This window comes from Macrobrachium rosenbergii, chromosome 42 (genome assembly GCF_040412425.1).
Source record: "Macrobrachium rosenbergii isolate ZJJX-2024 chromosome 42, ASM4041242v1, whole genome shotgun sequence".
Classification (NCBI taxonomy): Eukaryota; Metazoa; Arthropoda; class Malacostraca; order Decapoda; family Palaemonidae; genus Macrobrachium; species Macrobrachium rosenbergii.
Window position 1 is genome coordinate 1,260,201 of NC_089782.1, and position 15,649 is coordinate 1,275,849.

At 40.1% G+C, this 15,649-nt stretch overlaps 1 protein-coding gene across 1 annotated transcript in view; it reads left to right on the plus strand.

Annotated features, from left to right (window-relative positions):
* Nucleotides 1–502: 502 nt before the first annotated feature.
* The window catches only part of LOC136827875 (uncharacterized), a 75,033-nt gene continuing 59,886 nt past the window's right edge, over nucleotides 503–15,649 (plus strand). The window contains exon 1 of the mRNA XM_067085334.1: nucleotides 503–684. Within this exon, the coding sequence (XP_066941435.1) occupies nucleotides 682–684 (3 nt within the window). The 5' untranslated portion in view covers nucleotides 503–681. The remainder of the gene's footprint in view (nucleotides 685–15,649) is intronic.

The window sequence follows — 15,649 nt, forward strand, 5'->3', positions numbered from 1 at the left end:
GACTGGACCATTTCCCCATATATAAATGGTGCCTTAGACTCCGGGACAAGCACTTAGATATCAGGTTTGATTTGAAGAACAGACACTGGACACTTATATCACAATATATATATATATATATATATATATATATATATATATATATATATATATATATATATATATATATATATATATATATATATATATATATATATATATATATATATATATATATATATATATATATATTTATAAATATTACTGCTGTTCGCCCTCGATGTATTTAGGTGTAGGAATATGAGACAGATGGCGTCCGTGCATAGGCTGGTCAGTTCAAAAAAACAAAATATGCTATGGCATTAGGGACCTAAGCCTCAGAGAGGGTTTACACTCAATGACCCCTAGTAATGGTGGCCTTAACCTATCTTTCCCTCTCTTCTATGCATTCGGCGATGCCTTTGTCAAGGTCGGATTGCCTGGGGCGGTATGTCAAGAGACAGCCTCACCTGGCGGGAACGCGAGCGAGGGCAGAGAGAGAGAGACTGTCCACGAACAAGCGTGTACGCAACGTGCGTGCCAGAACGGTCTTCTTTGTTCTTTGCCACTTTTACTCCTATGTCTATATTAATTAGTGAATTGGGAAGACTGCCAGAACCCTGACTCCTGAGGTCCATTGTATGCGCAAACGACTCGACGTTCATGGTAAGTCCGATTCTTGTTGAAGCTTCGTCGATTGACTAGTAACTTTTTCTGTATTTCAAATTTCCTTTGTTTCCTCCTTCAGCCACCACTTACGGTATATGTGTTCACGAAGTCTAGATTTAGCCAAATTATTATATTGTTAGCTTCAACCCCGTTATTCTAGTAAAATACCTAGGATTTAGGGTAAGCAAACCAGTTTAAGTCTCAATGCTTTCTTGTGTCTCGGTGAAAGTTTGGAGGAACCGTTGCGTTTGAATCTAAAATCATCTTAACGAGTAGAGATTCTTGTATGCGTCCGCAGTTGGTGGATGTTTATTATAAAGTCTTTATTCCTTGAATATTCTCTGTTAAGGTTAATTACCCTTAACTGGCGACCTTTGGCTAATTAACGACTGTCTTTGAGGTTAACTCTTGGCTTCAAGTGACAGGTTACGTGTATTCTTGGTTTGCAGGGCCGTGAAAATTACGTAAATTGAACATAAATGATCAGCCAAGACCCTACACGTAACATTGGCCACCTTGCATAGAATCTAAAGTAAATTTTAGAGAAAGAATCTGGAGAAAAGGAAATTAAATTACATTAATTCCAAAGATAAAAGTCAGATATTGAATTCCATTTCACTCTTCCAAACAAGGAACCAGGCATAATAACAAGCAATAAAGAGAATAGTTATAATAAGAAGTATAGTGAGAATTAGCGTAGGTAGGAAAGGGTGCATCGAAAGCAGAGCGAGTCATAATTTGTAACGTTTAAGATAGGGCATTTTTACCGCGTTCGGCGTTCGAGTTAAGTCGTTCAGTAACGAATCCTAAGACCGAATCCGCGGAGCCCATTTCCTGTACACAAAGTAATTTAGTAATCGCGTCGGTAACGTATCCGATCGTTATTGTTTGCATATAGCGGGAATCAGTTAAAACCGTGTCAGTGAAATAGCAAACGAACTGAAATAGTAATTTTACAATAAAATGTACCGTTCAGCAACGTAAATTTACGCAGGTCGGCCAGCATTTCTTTTTCATTCTTTTGTTTAATGTCCGGGTGAGAAGTACAATAACAAAAGACACAAAGTTGTTTGGTAATTTCGTTTTCCATCCTTAACGTAAAACACTATGCATTCTTGATAATTAGAGTAATCTGGATACCTGCATTTGTTTCGTTTGTTGTTTTGAATTTGTGCTAAAAAGAAAATACCCGCCGCGCGGTTGTTTTGAAATTGTTTAAACTAGAGGACCGGCCATTTTGGTGTTCCTTCGCCGCCAGAGGTTGTTTTTGAAATTTAGGCCTAACGGGACTTGGCTGCCATTTTAAGACCTTGTTGTTGTGATTCGACTCAGCCCTTTTGGGTCTACCTTCATTGGTGTAGCTGACCCACCTCGCAATATCTTAGCTAGACAGACTTCGATAGACAAAACCAAAAGATAATTTAGGCAGGGAAAGATAGGCCTTAGTTAGGATTAATACAATAACAAGTTCCTATACAAATACACACTGTAAAAATCATATAAAAAGAATTTAAAATTTTACGCTAAAAGTCTTGTGACGTCGGCTCCCAGGAAAATTACGATAATAACGCAATCCCTAAGGAAGCCAAGACGACGTATATATCAGATTTTATTAAGATCCATGCCACTGTGCATTTATAAAATCTTTGCTTTACATGTTCTCAACCAGCAAGAAATTAGCTGATTCTCTCTCTCTCTCTCTCTCTCTCTCTCTCTCTCTCTCTCTCTCTCTCTTCATTCAAGTAAGCATTCATAACCTAAGTGTACGTGACCCTCTTCAAAGAAAGAACGGCCGACGCTAGGACAATTAATTAAAATACAGTAAACCAAATAAAAGAAACACCTCTGTCCCACAATAGATGAGGACAAGTTAAGAGTGATTACAATACAGTGAGAAACTGTCGGTCACGAGTGAGGCCTGCTATCCATACCGAAGCAAACAGTAGTTTTCACCCTCTGAAGGAAGAAGGGGTTAGCACTGGGTACTGGGACCAGCCACTCACGAGGATCTTTAAAGAAAAAAACCCAAATTCACTTTATTCCACAGTGCCAATAATTTGCTGCACTGTCATCACTTGAATGAATAGCTTACTCTCTCTCTCTTTACCTTTTACCTTCCCTTTCTCTCTCATTCAATTGTTACACTCTGCAGGGGGTGTAGAGTGCCTTTCCTCCCATATAGCCTAGTTGGACTCCAGTAGAGGGTCCCTAGGAACACATTGGCACCATAAGTGCCACCAGGCAAGCATATAAGAAAATAAATAAAACCAAAACAAAAAGGGAACACAGAAGAGAAAGTTCTTCTGGAACCTAACCTGCACCAGTGCCTAGGAATACTGAGTGCCACCAGTGTGACCTGTACACGGCACACCCAACTACAGTGCCACCTTTTGAAAGGGTGCCACGTCACTGAAGAGACACTTCCTCGCTGCCCAAGTACGCCCAGTCGACCTGGTTAGACGACCTTCCCCACCAGAACCATGGCAGCAGAAAATTATAAAACCTTCCTGGGGCTGGGGACGGCGGCAGGTCTCACCGGCTCAGAACTTACCACCTGGGTCAAGGAGCAAGTGGACGACTTGGCCAAGCGGGAGAAGGAAGAAAGACTCGAGCAGAGGAAGTATGAGGAAGAGCAGAGGAGGTATGCAAAAGAACGGAGGGTGTATGAAGCCGAGCAGAGGCAACTAGAAGAGGAAAGAGAAGAAAGAAGACAGCATGAGTTAGCCTGCAAGGAAAGTGAGCTAGCCTTCAAAGAGAAAGAGCTCGAGCTGGAAAGAGCGAAAATGGAGAATGCCGAAGCTATGGCTAGACAGCAAGCCTCCAGTCCTACACCTGCTGCATCAAACGCTCCAATTTCGAGCATCAATTCCCTAGTCCCCAAGTGGACTGAGGACGAGCATGGCTGGAGGAGATCGAGGCTCTTTTCGATAACTACAGCACCACGGAGATGGAGAGAGCCTTAATACTAGCCAAGCATATGGAGGGAAAAGCCAAGACAGCGCTTCGCTCACTGGAGAAGAGCCAGAGAGGCAACATGGCGGAAGTTTGTAGAGGCATTACAAAGGCCTACGAAATAACCCCAGAAAAATGGAGACAACAGTTCCGAGGTCTTGCCAAGGAAGTCGGCTGGTCTTGGACGGAATGGGCATGTCACAAAACCCAGTCCAGTATGCGCTGGTTCGACTCCTTGGCCTGCACGACGTTTGAGGATCTTTTCAATCGGACCATGCTAGAAGACCTTTTCCAATGTGTGCCTGGGCCCCTTGCTGTATATCTTAACGATAAACAGCCCTCCACACTTATGGAAGCTTGTCGCATGGCTGATTAGTGGGAAACTTTCAATCAGTCGCATAGCACCTCGCAGAAGCGAATCGTTCCCCAGGCCTACCTCTCGAACTCCACTCGCCTGAAGAATGGACTGCCGAGCAAGACCATGTGCACCTATTGCAAGAAGGGGGGCCACGCTGAAGCTGAGTGCCGATACAAACTTGGCACTAATAAGCAGCCTAACCCTACCAGTCAGAACTCCGCTCCCGATTCATCCGCTCAGCCCTCTCCTCCAACAGTTACTGCAGGCCACCGAGCCCATCCAAAAGGCCCATGCAAATCCTGTGGGGCTGCCAGCCACTACAATGCTGGATCTCCGGCCTGTCCACATCATGTCCCCACCACCAAATTTGTCAACCTAATCAGCACTTCATTCTCTGCGGCCGGTCCGCACCGGATACTTTACCCCGAGAGACTGGAAACGCAGTTCATCTCGGTGGCCCCTCTTCAGAGCACTAGCCTGCCCGTGACCCTTCCGGTCACAATAGACACTGCGGCAGACATTAGCCTGATCACTAGGGCCCAAGTGCCAGCCGGTGCCATGGTTGACAAAGAAACCCAGTGGGAAATGAAGTGGATAGAGGGCCACACCATTACCGTTCCCACGGTCCAACTCCAGGTTACGATGCCTTGGGGTACGCTACCCCACCGCCTTGGCGTGGTGGGTGGAATTCGGCCCGGAGTGGCCTTCTTGTTGGGTCGGGATCTTCTCTGTGGAAGCCCGTTACCAACGCCACTTCGCAGCCACGTTACCTCCTCCACGGAGGCCCCAGTTGTAACTCCCGATAAAGACAAACCCCCACCTTCCGACCACCGAAGTGGTCCGCGGAAGGGGCAGAACCCAAACTATTTCAGGCCTAGCCCTCTCCAATCGCGAAGGGCTGGCCCACCAAGAGGTCCTCCCTCTCCGCGAAGAGAGATTCAGGAGGAGCAGTACCGCTGCAGGACGTGCAAGCGGACAGACCACTCCACAAATTGGGAGGGCTGCCCAAGCAAGCAACGCCCAGCGGACGCCCCCGAACAAAACTCTCGGAGAGGCTACGATCTCCTGCTGGGGCAGGAATCTCTGCCGCAGCCAAACCCAAGTGGTCCGCGAGGTATTGCACCTCCGGACCCCTTGTCAGGCATGCCTGACCCTCAACTGCTGCCAGTGCCACTTGCAAGCACTGAGCAGTGCCAGACTCCGTCCGCCACGGACGTTGAGCTACCAATTGAGAAGGCCCCTATGCCAGGTTTAAATCATGAGGCGAATCCTCCTCCGGGAGATTTAGGATTCCCCATGCAGTCGATCATTGCGACTGGAGAGCCTCCAGCACCCGAAACTTCTTCTTTGCCAAATTTTACTCCAGGGGATGAACCCCTGGAGGATCGAAATGGTACCCCATCTTTGGAAGACCAGGAACTGACCTCCTCGGATGCAGAAGTCGAGATCGCTCTCGCTCCGGTTGTCGCAGCAGCTGGAGTAGGGAGCCCTCCTGCAGCTTTTGAAGTTGCCCCTGACTTTGCGCCCGCTAGCCCTTCTGGCCTGTCCCCGTAGTTGGTGCCCTCATCACCTCCTAGGCCTGCTACTGATAGGCCTTGGAGGAACCCGAAGAAGAAGAAGAAGGGGCAGAAGAGAGCCCAGTAGTTGCTGAGCTATAAGCTCATCCAGGCACTAGTGCCCTCTCGGCACAGTGCCCTACCATCTTAGAGTGATTCTGGCCCCGTTGCCCAGAGGAGGTAGCCAGTGTGATCTCTTCTTTTTTTTTTTTTTTTTTTGTACCTAGTCTAGACCGCCTTAAGAATGGTACATCAATTTAGTAGCCTTGTTCCTTCCACTTACCACCGAGCCGCAGTAATCACGTAAGTAGCATAACTAATTTCAATAATCTTAACTATTGTAAACCGAGCCACGATGCTCATGACACGCATGGCCTAAGACCTCAGTGAGGCACCCATTTATCATATGAGGCAACCCTCATGAATTAACTAGTAATTATTAAGTGTATTAAACATAAACCAAGTTGTAATTTAGTTAGAACAGTAACTCTTATGTTGGTGCTACGGTCGGGTTAGGATAGGTTAGGCTAGGGAATATCATAGAATGTACCACTAGGCTAGGTCTAAAACATATCATGATTGTAGGAGGTAGCCTATAATAACCGTAAGCACCTTCTAGTACTATTAGAATTAGGTAAAGTAGTGATTATAGCTCATATCCTATCTAGGGTTAGGTAGTTCTGTAGCTAGGTAGGCTAGCCAGGACTAATCTGCTCAGGGGAAGAAGAGTAACCTAATAGAGGCGAACAGCTTGCTTAGTACAGACCTTCACCCCCGAAAAGGGAGTGAAGGCCCTCTTAAGTGGGGGAGCTTTTATAAATATTACTGCTGTTCGCTCTCGTAACTTTTGATTGTAAATAATATCAGCCTGACCGAGACCGGTAAAGGATGTTGTCTACATTAGGAGCGTCTTCAGTTCAAACTTTAACGTCCTTTGGAAAGGATAGGTAGCATTTAGCCATTTTTCCCCTATAGGAAAATTTCCATATCAGCCTTAAAAATAGGTGGTCCTAAGGTCCTTTTTTCCTTTCTACCTGTCTCTTGGCGAATGTTTTTAACAAGAACGTAGACGCCTAGGGTGTGACTGTTTTGACCTAGGCCGGTCAGGGAACAGGAGAGAGAACCAAGCTTTCGGGGAGACAACACGTCCGGTTGGACCTCTTTCCCCTTTCTTTGTCTATTATTCTATTAGTGAAGTGAAGAAGCAATTGCAAGGACTCCTCTTCGGCCGTTGACACGCAACAACGTTCGTCCTAAGGTAAAGTCGCTTTTGTTCAAAACTTCGCCCATTCTTTTGTCCTTTTTTTTTTGCTGTATTTCAAATTTCCTTTGTTTCCTCCTTCAGCCACCACTTACGGTATATGTGTTCATGAAGTCTAGATTTAGCCAAAATATTATATTGTTAGCTTCAACCCCGTTATTCCAGTAAAATACCTAGGATTTAGGGTAAGCAAATCAGTTTAAGTCTCGATGCTTTCTTGTGTCTCGGTCAATGTTGGAGGAACCGTTGCGTTTGAAATCTAAAACCATCTTAACAAGTAGAGATTCTTGTATGCGTCCACAGTTGGTGGACGTTTATTATAAAGTCTTTATTCCTTGAATATTCTTTGTTAAGGTTAATTACCCTTAACTGGCAACATTTGGCTAATTAACGACTGTCTTTGAGGTTAACTCCTGTCTTCAAGTGACAGGTTACGTGTATTCTTGGTTTGCAGGGCCGTGAAAATTACATAAATTGAACAATAAATGATCAGCCAAGACCCTACACGTAACAATATATATATATATATATATATATATATATATATATATATATATATATATATATATATATATATATATATATATATATATATATATATATATATATATATATATATATATATATATGTAAAGGCCAATCCTGAAACCTATACTTTATTTAAGTCTCCATTCTATGAACAGAGGTTGGTATTTCGCTTTTCCCGAGATATTGTGTGATAGCGTGTAGCGTGAGCCGACATCATAAGCTATACCTTTCCTAACTAAAATCTAAGGACCACTGGAATGAGACACTAAGTACAAAACTAAACCTTTATTGACAAAAATAACGAAAATAACTTCTAAAAAAATTCCGAAGAATGAAAACGAATGATTCAACATATCTACCAAAATACTTCTAAGGAAACAAGGTCCAAAATAATAAACACCCAATTACTTTAGGGAATACAGAAAATAATTCATCAGTCATTCAAATCATAAATAGGTCAATTAACAGAATCAGGTCATTTTAAAAATGTCACCACTCCCTTACTTGAAGAGGGACGTGAAGGAAGGAGAGAGGAATACCTGTAAAAGAACAGCGTTATATTAAAAAGCAAATTCACAAAACACAAATGCATAACCACAAGATTTCACTGCAACATGGATAGAGTTTTTCCAGAGTCTGAAAAAAATCTAAAATGTTTATGAGTTGTACTCACTTCACAAAAATCCTCTGGAACAGTCTCCATGTGTGTTTGCATGTACTACATGCTAAATTATACCGATAACGGATCGCAATGCCCAATCCTTCATTGATCACTCCCATTTTATTCATTATGCAATGCACATACGAACACACTCTCATGACATCATTCGAGGTCAAAGCACGGCAAGACACGCCTCTGTACTCCAAGGCGTCACGAAGTACACGTACACATACGTACATCAGTTGAATGCTTTCTTCAAAACCGGTTTTCATAACCGGTTCACCTTCTAGAACGTTCTAAGCTGAAATCGCACTTTTTACTCCTCGTGGTCTTATCACCAAGCAGCTTCTGCGACCCTTGTGGTATGCGAATGTTTCAGCATTTGTCTTATATGCTGTGTATAGCCAAAATGGACCCTCGAATAGCTGACCAACTTTTCAAAGGTCACCTTCATTGAGTAGTTACATATATATATATATATATATATATATATATATATATATATATATATATATATATATATATATATAAAGTAATGTATGATACTACCGGTGTTTTTGCTTAACATCCATAAGAGAGATTCTACTGATTCGAGTACTAAGCAGATTTTTAAAAAATACCTTATAACAGAAAGTACTTTCGGGTTGTGGAAACTCAGTGGTTTATCCTGGACTTCACAGATTTGTGGTGCCGAGTTGAATTCCAACATAAGGTGTGTTAGGTTTCCCTGGAAACCCGAACGACCTTCTATATAGTCTGTAAAAAGCTAGGGGGCGAGCCTACAGGTCTACCTGCTAAGTTGCCACCTGCCACTGCCAGGTTGCTCCTTATCCGGCTTGGGTGGAGAGGGGGCGTGGGTGCTAATCGTATGTTCAGTCTCCCTCGTAGGGGCTAGTGCCGGCGATGCACCTCACGTGGCGCACTGTAGGCATTACTTAAGGTAATTTACAGCGTCCCTTCGGCCCATAGTTGCAACCCCTTTCATTCCTTTCACCCTCGATCATATTGTCTATATTCCATCTTAGTTTCCACCCTATTCTAACAATTGTTTCATGGTGCAACTGCGAAGGACCAAGCACTTGGGATCCATGAGGTCATTCAGCGCTGAAAAGGAAATTGACAGTAAGAAGGTTTGAAAAGTGTAACAAGAGGAAAACCTCCCAGTTGCACCAAGAAACAGTTGCTAGGAGCAGGTGGAAAGTCGGATCGAAGAAAGAGAATATGAATGGAGGTACAGTAGACGGAATGAAGGGGTTGTAGCTGGGGGCCAAAGAAACGCTGCAAAGACCCTTTAGTAATGCCTACTTGCATTTATATATATATATATATATATATATATATATATATATATATATATATATATATATATATATGTGTGTGTGTGTGTGTGTGTGTGTATGTGTGTGTGTTTGTGCATGTATTTTCATTTGTTCTCTTCTTTATTCTGTTATTTGGTTTATTGAAAAGGGGCGTTCTGTTCCGTGGAACCTTTCAAGGTAATCCTATATAAGGCCTACTAATTTAGAGTGGTAATAATGATAATAATAAGTGGAGAACATTTTAGAACTGCAGTTTATCATTGTCATCCCTCTCATTCCCTTGAGACAGCAAAAAATGGAGTGAGAACTTCAGAGAAATCTGTGTTGTTTGGCAAAATGTCTTTTCTTTTCTCTTGTGTAAAATACCAATGAAACCTTCGGACCAAGGGAAATCCCCAATCGTAGCTGTATCAGAACTCGGCTCGAGACAAACCAGAGTGCAGATTTTTGCATGAGGCATTTTCAGTGTTGTTTGGACTTGAAAAGTGCAATTTGTCAGAGAGTTCTGGATAAACCTAGGTAAATGTCCCCAAATCCTGTTTTTATGTAACGTTTTTAATATTGCATATCTCCATGTACTATAGTATCATGTGCCTTTTCAATGTCAAAAAAGACAGCTATAGTAATTTGTATTTGTTCAAATCCTCTTCATATGTGGTCTTCCAAGTTAGAAAGAGAATCCAGTGTAGACCTGTTACATTGTGACCCAAACTGAGTGGGAGTCAAAATTTTATTTTCTCGAATGTGCCATGTTAGTCGAGCATTTACCTTTTTTCTAGTAATCTGCATAAACAACTTGTTAAAGAAACTGGTCTGTAATTCTGGGATCTTTTCCAGGTCTGGGGATAGGAATAATTATAGCTTTACGGCATTCATCAGGAAATAAATTTCGAAGCCTTAAGTGGTTATAAAACTCTAATAAGTACGTCTTTGCCAAAGGTGCTAAATGGCAGATCATTTCAAAACAAATACTGTCACCTCCAGGGGCAGATTTATTGCTGTTCAACAGAGCAAATTCCAACTCTTCCATATTAATTTTCTCTTAATATATGTCTTCCATTGTTTCAAAATTTACTATTATTAATTCTATACTATTTTTTTTTGTGTGGAAATGCTCATTCAAATTTTGTCACTACTTATCTTTGCTAAATTTTCTCCTATTACATTACCTATTTCTTTAGGATCACATATTCTTTTCCCATCTTTATTATGGCATGTCTAGGTGGTTTAACACGGGTACCATTTATTTTCCTGAATTTTCCCATATTTTTTGCATGGGAGTATTATTAGAGAGATATGATACATATTTCTTCCATGAAATGATTTTTCCCATGAATTACTTCTCTTTTAAATTTTGCAGATATTTTGTTATAGAGAGGTTTTAATGTATCAGTTTCTAATAATAATATAATAATTTTTTTAAAGTCCCTTCTAATATCGGTAATGTTTTGTTTATTTTACTGAACTTTCTATTCAAATTATCTAATCGTCTTCCAATTTGGTGTTTTATTTTTATTAATTCTGTTAGTTTTTCAGACCACCATGGGACTTTGTGTTTTGTTGGATAAGATTTGGATTTTGGTATTGCTTTATCAGTAGCATTTTTAATGAAATCAACAAGAAATTTATTAGTTTCGTTATGGTCTTTTAAATATTCAAATAGTGGGATATTCCCAGTGTGGAATTCATATTGCTCCCAATCTGCTTTATAAATGTTATACTTAGGGACATGTTTTGTGGGATTATTTTGTAATAATGAAATTAATATTGAGAAATGATCACTTGTGTGCAGGTCATCAACTGTATTCCAGTCCAATTAGTAAACTATGTTTGTTTTACGTAGAGTTAAGTCGATTGAGGAAAATGTTCCATGTGTTTTAGAAAACCATGTGCTGATTTCATTATCATTTATACAGCACATGTCATATGAGTCTATGAATTCTTCTAATTTACTTCCTGCCCTATTTGAGTCTGTAAAATTATAGTCCCACATCAGGTTGTGGGCATTAAAGTCCCTACTATTAATGTAGGTTCCTTGGCATTATTAAGTAAGTCTTTAAGTTTGTCAAAGTCATAATTTTTATTAGGTTGGTTGTATTAAATTATAAATTACATAATTATCGTTTTTTATTCGTATTCTAATACTTGATATTTGCAGATCAGTAAAGTTTACAGGTACTTTGTCATAACATAATTTGTTATGGACATATATAGCAGTACCTAAATTTCCTTCTTCCTCTCTAGATGTAGATGCTAAGGTATATTTACCTATTGTTGATATTGTTTTGTTGACATGTTGCAAACATTGGATCGTACTCTTTTCGTAATGGTTGTATTTCTCCTAAGTGTAATCTGGTCTGCAGACCATTTACGTTCCATTGTATATTATAGTTACTGAAAATATTTTACTATAGCGATCGAGTTTTACTCTCTTTTTTTTATGCTATCAACTTAGATTTTTTCTAATAATTTACTCACGACATTCATTTGTTTTTCTTTATAATATACTAAGTGCTCAATGCACATGCGTCCTTTTTCATGGGTACTCAAATCTGCGCTTTCTTTTTTTCTGTATTTCATAAAATTTCTTATAATGTTTGTCAAACCATCTTTTGTTATGTTTTTGTTATTATTGCACAATTCTACAAAACAATCATTACATCCACAAGTGTTTTCATGTACATTCCTTGTTTCAATTGCTCTTGTACCAATTATTGGTGATGGAGTAATCTCTTTTCCCTTGACATAATCATTGTGATCTTCAACTTCAGTGTTTTGGATAGCTGCATCCATAGGTTTTACTATTATTTTAAGAGATAAAGGTATATTCTTTGTTTTTGTTCTTTCTTTATATCCTTTGTCTTTGGTTTAACCGATGTTGCTCTAATTATAGTTGTTTTTTTTCGTTTTGGGTGGTGTTCTCTCCAAAGGCCTTTTTTATCTTTGCCTTCCACTCCATCACGACTTTCCTCTGTTACTTCTGTAGTAGTATCATCACCTTGATTAATGCTGTTTGCATTAATATTTCAAATGAGTTTGATAAAATGTTACCCATATCCAGTGTGCCTGTTTCTTGATTCTTTATCATTTTAGTGTTTTTCTGTAAAGCATTATTTTCTTTTTGAGATTTATTTTCCTGCGGTTTGTTACTGCTATCTGTATGTATTTTTGTTTCATTATAGTTCTTGTTATCGAGGCATATGTAAGTTTCTTAGCAGGATCTAGAATTCCTCTCACTTTCGATTCTAATTTAGCCTCTAATAGACATCCCTGTTCTTTCTTGTAGCATTTTCAGTTCCATATTGTATATGTAATACATGCATTCTTTGGATCTTGCATGATGATTCTGCCCACAGTTTATACATTTTGGTTCGCTGCAATTCCATTGTGTGGTATGTTCTTCAGATCCACAATAAGCACATACAGGTTCGTTTCGACAGTATTTTTTTGCATGCCCATATTGACTACAGTTTTGACACTGTAGTGGCTTTGGGACATAGGGCCTTATTTCTCTGTTTTGACCTAAAACTTTTAGTTTTTGGGGTAGATATTGGCCCTCAAACTTTATTTTTGTGATTTTTAACATTTTCTTATTTTTTGTTTACTCGGTATATTACAGTATATACCTCACAATCTTGGACTCTGGGATATCTTTTTTTAAGAGAGTCCAAGAGAATATTCTTTTCGATTGGTTCTTCACTGCTCTCAGGAAGCACAATGGTACCCTGAATGGTATTCATAGTGTCATGCTTTTTAATTTTTACATTTATATTATCTATTGCTGTTATAGACATATAGTCCTCAGATTGACTCTGTTGTAGCTTCTATAAGCCACGTCTTTTCTCTTATCTGTCTAAACGACATTTCTGTCGTTGAATGTCTGCTTAATAGGTAGTCTCTAACTTTAGGGCTGATATTTTCTGTTCTGTTTCTAAGGCTGGAAACCTTGACCAGCTTTCACTCGCAAAGAGGGAGTCGAAGTGAGTCAAGCTTGGGTCAAGACGATATTTACTTCTTTTGGGTTTGTTTTGTACTGGAGCGTAAGGTTCCAGTGTAATTACATCAGCATTTTTTTCTGTTTTTTTCGGAGAGAGGTTATCGGAGGAGGTTGTTCCAGCGGTTGTCAACTGTACCGAGTCGCTTCCATCAAAGGGCCCGGGGGTACTTAAATCTTTAACACTACTGAGCATAAAGCAAGCTTTGAGTGTGTACTTGATCGAACTATGTGGCATCATGGAATGACTGCAAGTCAAGTGTTATTTCTCAGCAGATGTTACATAGCTTCTTTCTAGTTTAAAACACTGCTCAAGATATTAAGACTAATATAAAGGGATGTGCTGGAGATTTTGATGAAAAAGGGACGGAACCTATCTTGATAGAATGAAGAAAGTGTATTGATAAGGTCGAAGAGAAACCTAACATGAATACAGAGAAAATGAATACAGTAATGGGGCACAATGAGTGAAGCCTGTGTGTGACGAAGGAGTGCGATTTGGAGAGCATCAAGACGCACTGGATCATTGTTTGATGCTGCCTTCGTAGAGAAATATTCCAGTGTGGATATGTGTCAGAAGCTCGTACTAAACTGCTAGATCTCAAGACTAGACCACCACTGCTCACTACGTAGAGTTGTCTACGAAATTACGGAAGCTTTATTTAATCAGGCGGTCGGTTGAGCAATGAATAAATCCCCAAGAAAGAGTCGCTCTTGTCTTAACTGAGCTTTCGTGGCCTCCTGTTACACTAAGGGTTGAAATGGGGATTTGGCGTCTAGTGCGATAAAGAACGTGAGACAAAAGAGTTTTTCCCACATATATACGAAATGAACTATACATATGTGTTACTCACCCACAGGCAAATGCAACTGCCAACTATAGAGAAAAAGTGATACATTTTTAGCCCTTGAATGAACATTTGATGTCGAAAAGTAGGTCATCATCATCATCATCATCATCATCATCGCCTGTAGTGCCTTTCGACAAAAAAATATTGCGGGGGAAATAATGACATTCCTCCAAAGTACCAACTACCAAATTACATTTGAATGAGATTAATGTAAAATTTTTACATTTAAATTGATCCATGACCTTGAAAAATAGGCCAAGGTGAAAATATCTTCTGGAGTAATAAATGCCCATCCTCATGTTGCTAACGTTACCTCTCAAGTTTCATAAAAATCAGACAAAAGTAACCTTTGATATTTAAATTAACCTGGGACGTTGAAAAACGGGTCTCATTGAAAATACAAACATTGAAGGACAATAATCAAAAGCCCAAAGTTACCAGCCACTCAAGTTCCATCCAAATCAGAGGAAAAAGAATTTTTTGAGAATGAAATTAAGATTTTTAGTTTGGCCTCTGATACTGAAAAATAGATCAGTGTCAAAATAGTTTTTGGTACAGTACCTACCAACAATCTTTACCAAAGTTGTAGAAACATGATACTGACTTTAAAAACAAATCATTGAAGTTTTATCCACCACCCTTCAAGGTGGATAGTGTAATCGTGATAAGGGTGTTTCGGTTATACCACTGTGACTAAAAAGTTTCCAAATAGAGAATTTAATGAAGGCATAAGAAGGCTGATGTGGCGGGGTCGTGATAATGAGACCGTGCAGCACAGCTGAAAAGCACTGATATGAGTGGAGCTGACTGACGAAAGGAGCAGACCCGGCACAAGCTCTGTTTGGAAGGGGAACAGCAGTGAGTCTGGATCAAGTTTATTCCATGAAATATTTATGTGAAGAGTCTGCAAGTGAAAAGGCAAGACCTTGTAAGGTATAAAGGAATCAGCAGAAAGTCTAGTTGTGACCGAGGTGAAAGGGAGGTGAAGTGGTGAGGATGCATGATGCAATGGGACTTGCTGTCTGTAGGCCGGTTACACTGGTGGAAACTTGAGGTGACTGACTGGTCTGGTGCGTGAATTTAATGTTTCCGTGGCTGTTTAACATTCGTATCGATGGGGTGTCATGAAAAGTTAAGGAAACTGTAAAGGACGTTAGATCAAAGGGAATTGAAATAGTATGAGTGAGAAATCAATATTATTAGCTAGAAAGTTATGAGATTAAATGGAGCTAAGGATATGAAGTAATGGTTCCCATTATGGGCTGTGGAAGAATGGAAGCGATTGTTTCTACGCGTACTTATTAGTCAATGATATGGTTGATGACAAAGTAGGACAACGGATGAATCTTTAAGTAGATAGAATACTCTGATGAACAGAAAAAGAACGTTCAAGGTGACAGTTGGCAACTTCTTCTTGCTTTGAAAAGCAAAGTGTCACAGGCGAACGTGAATGAAAGGCAAAATATTCAACTACTGACTCAT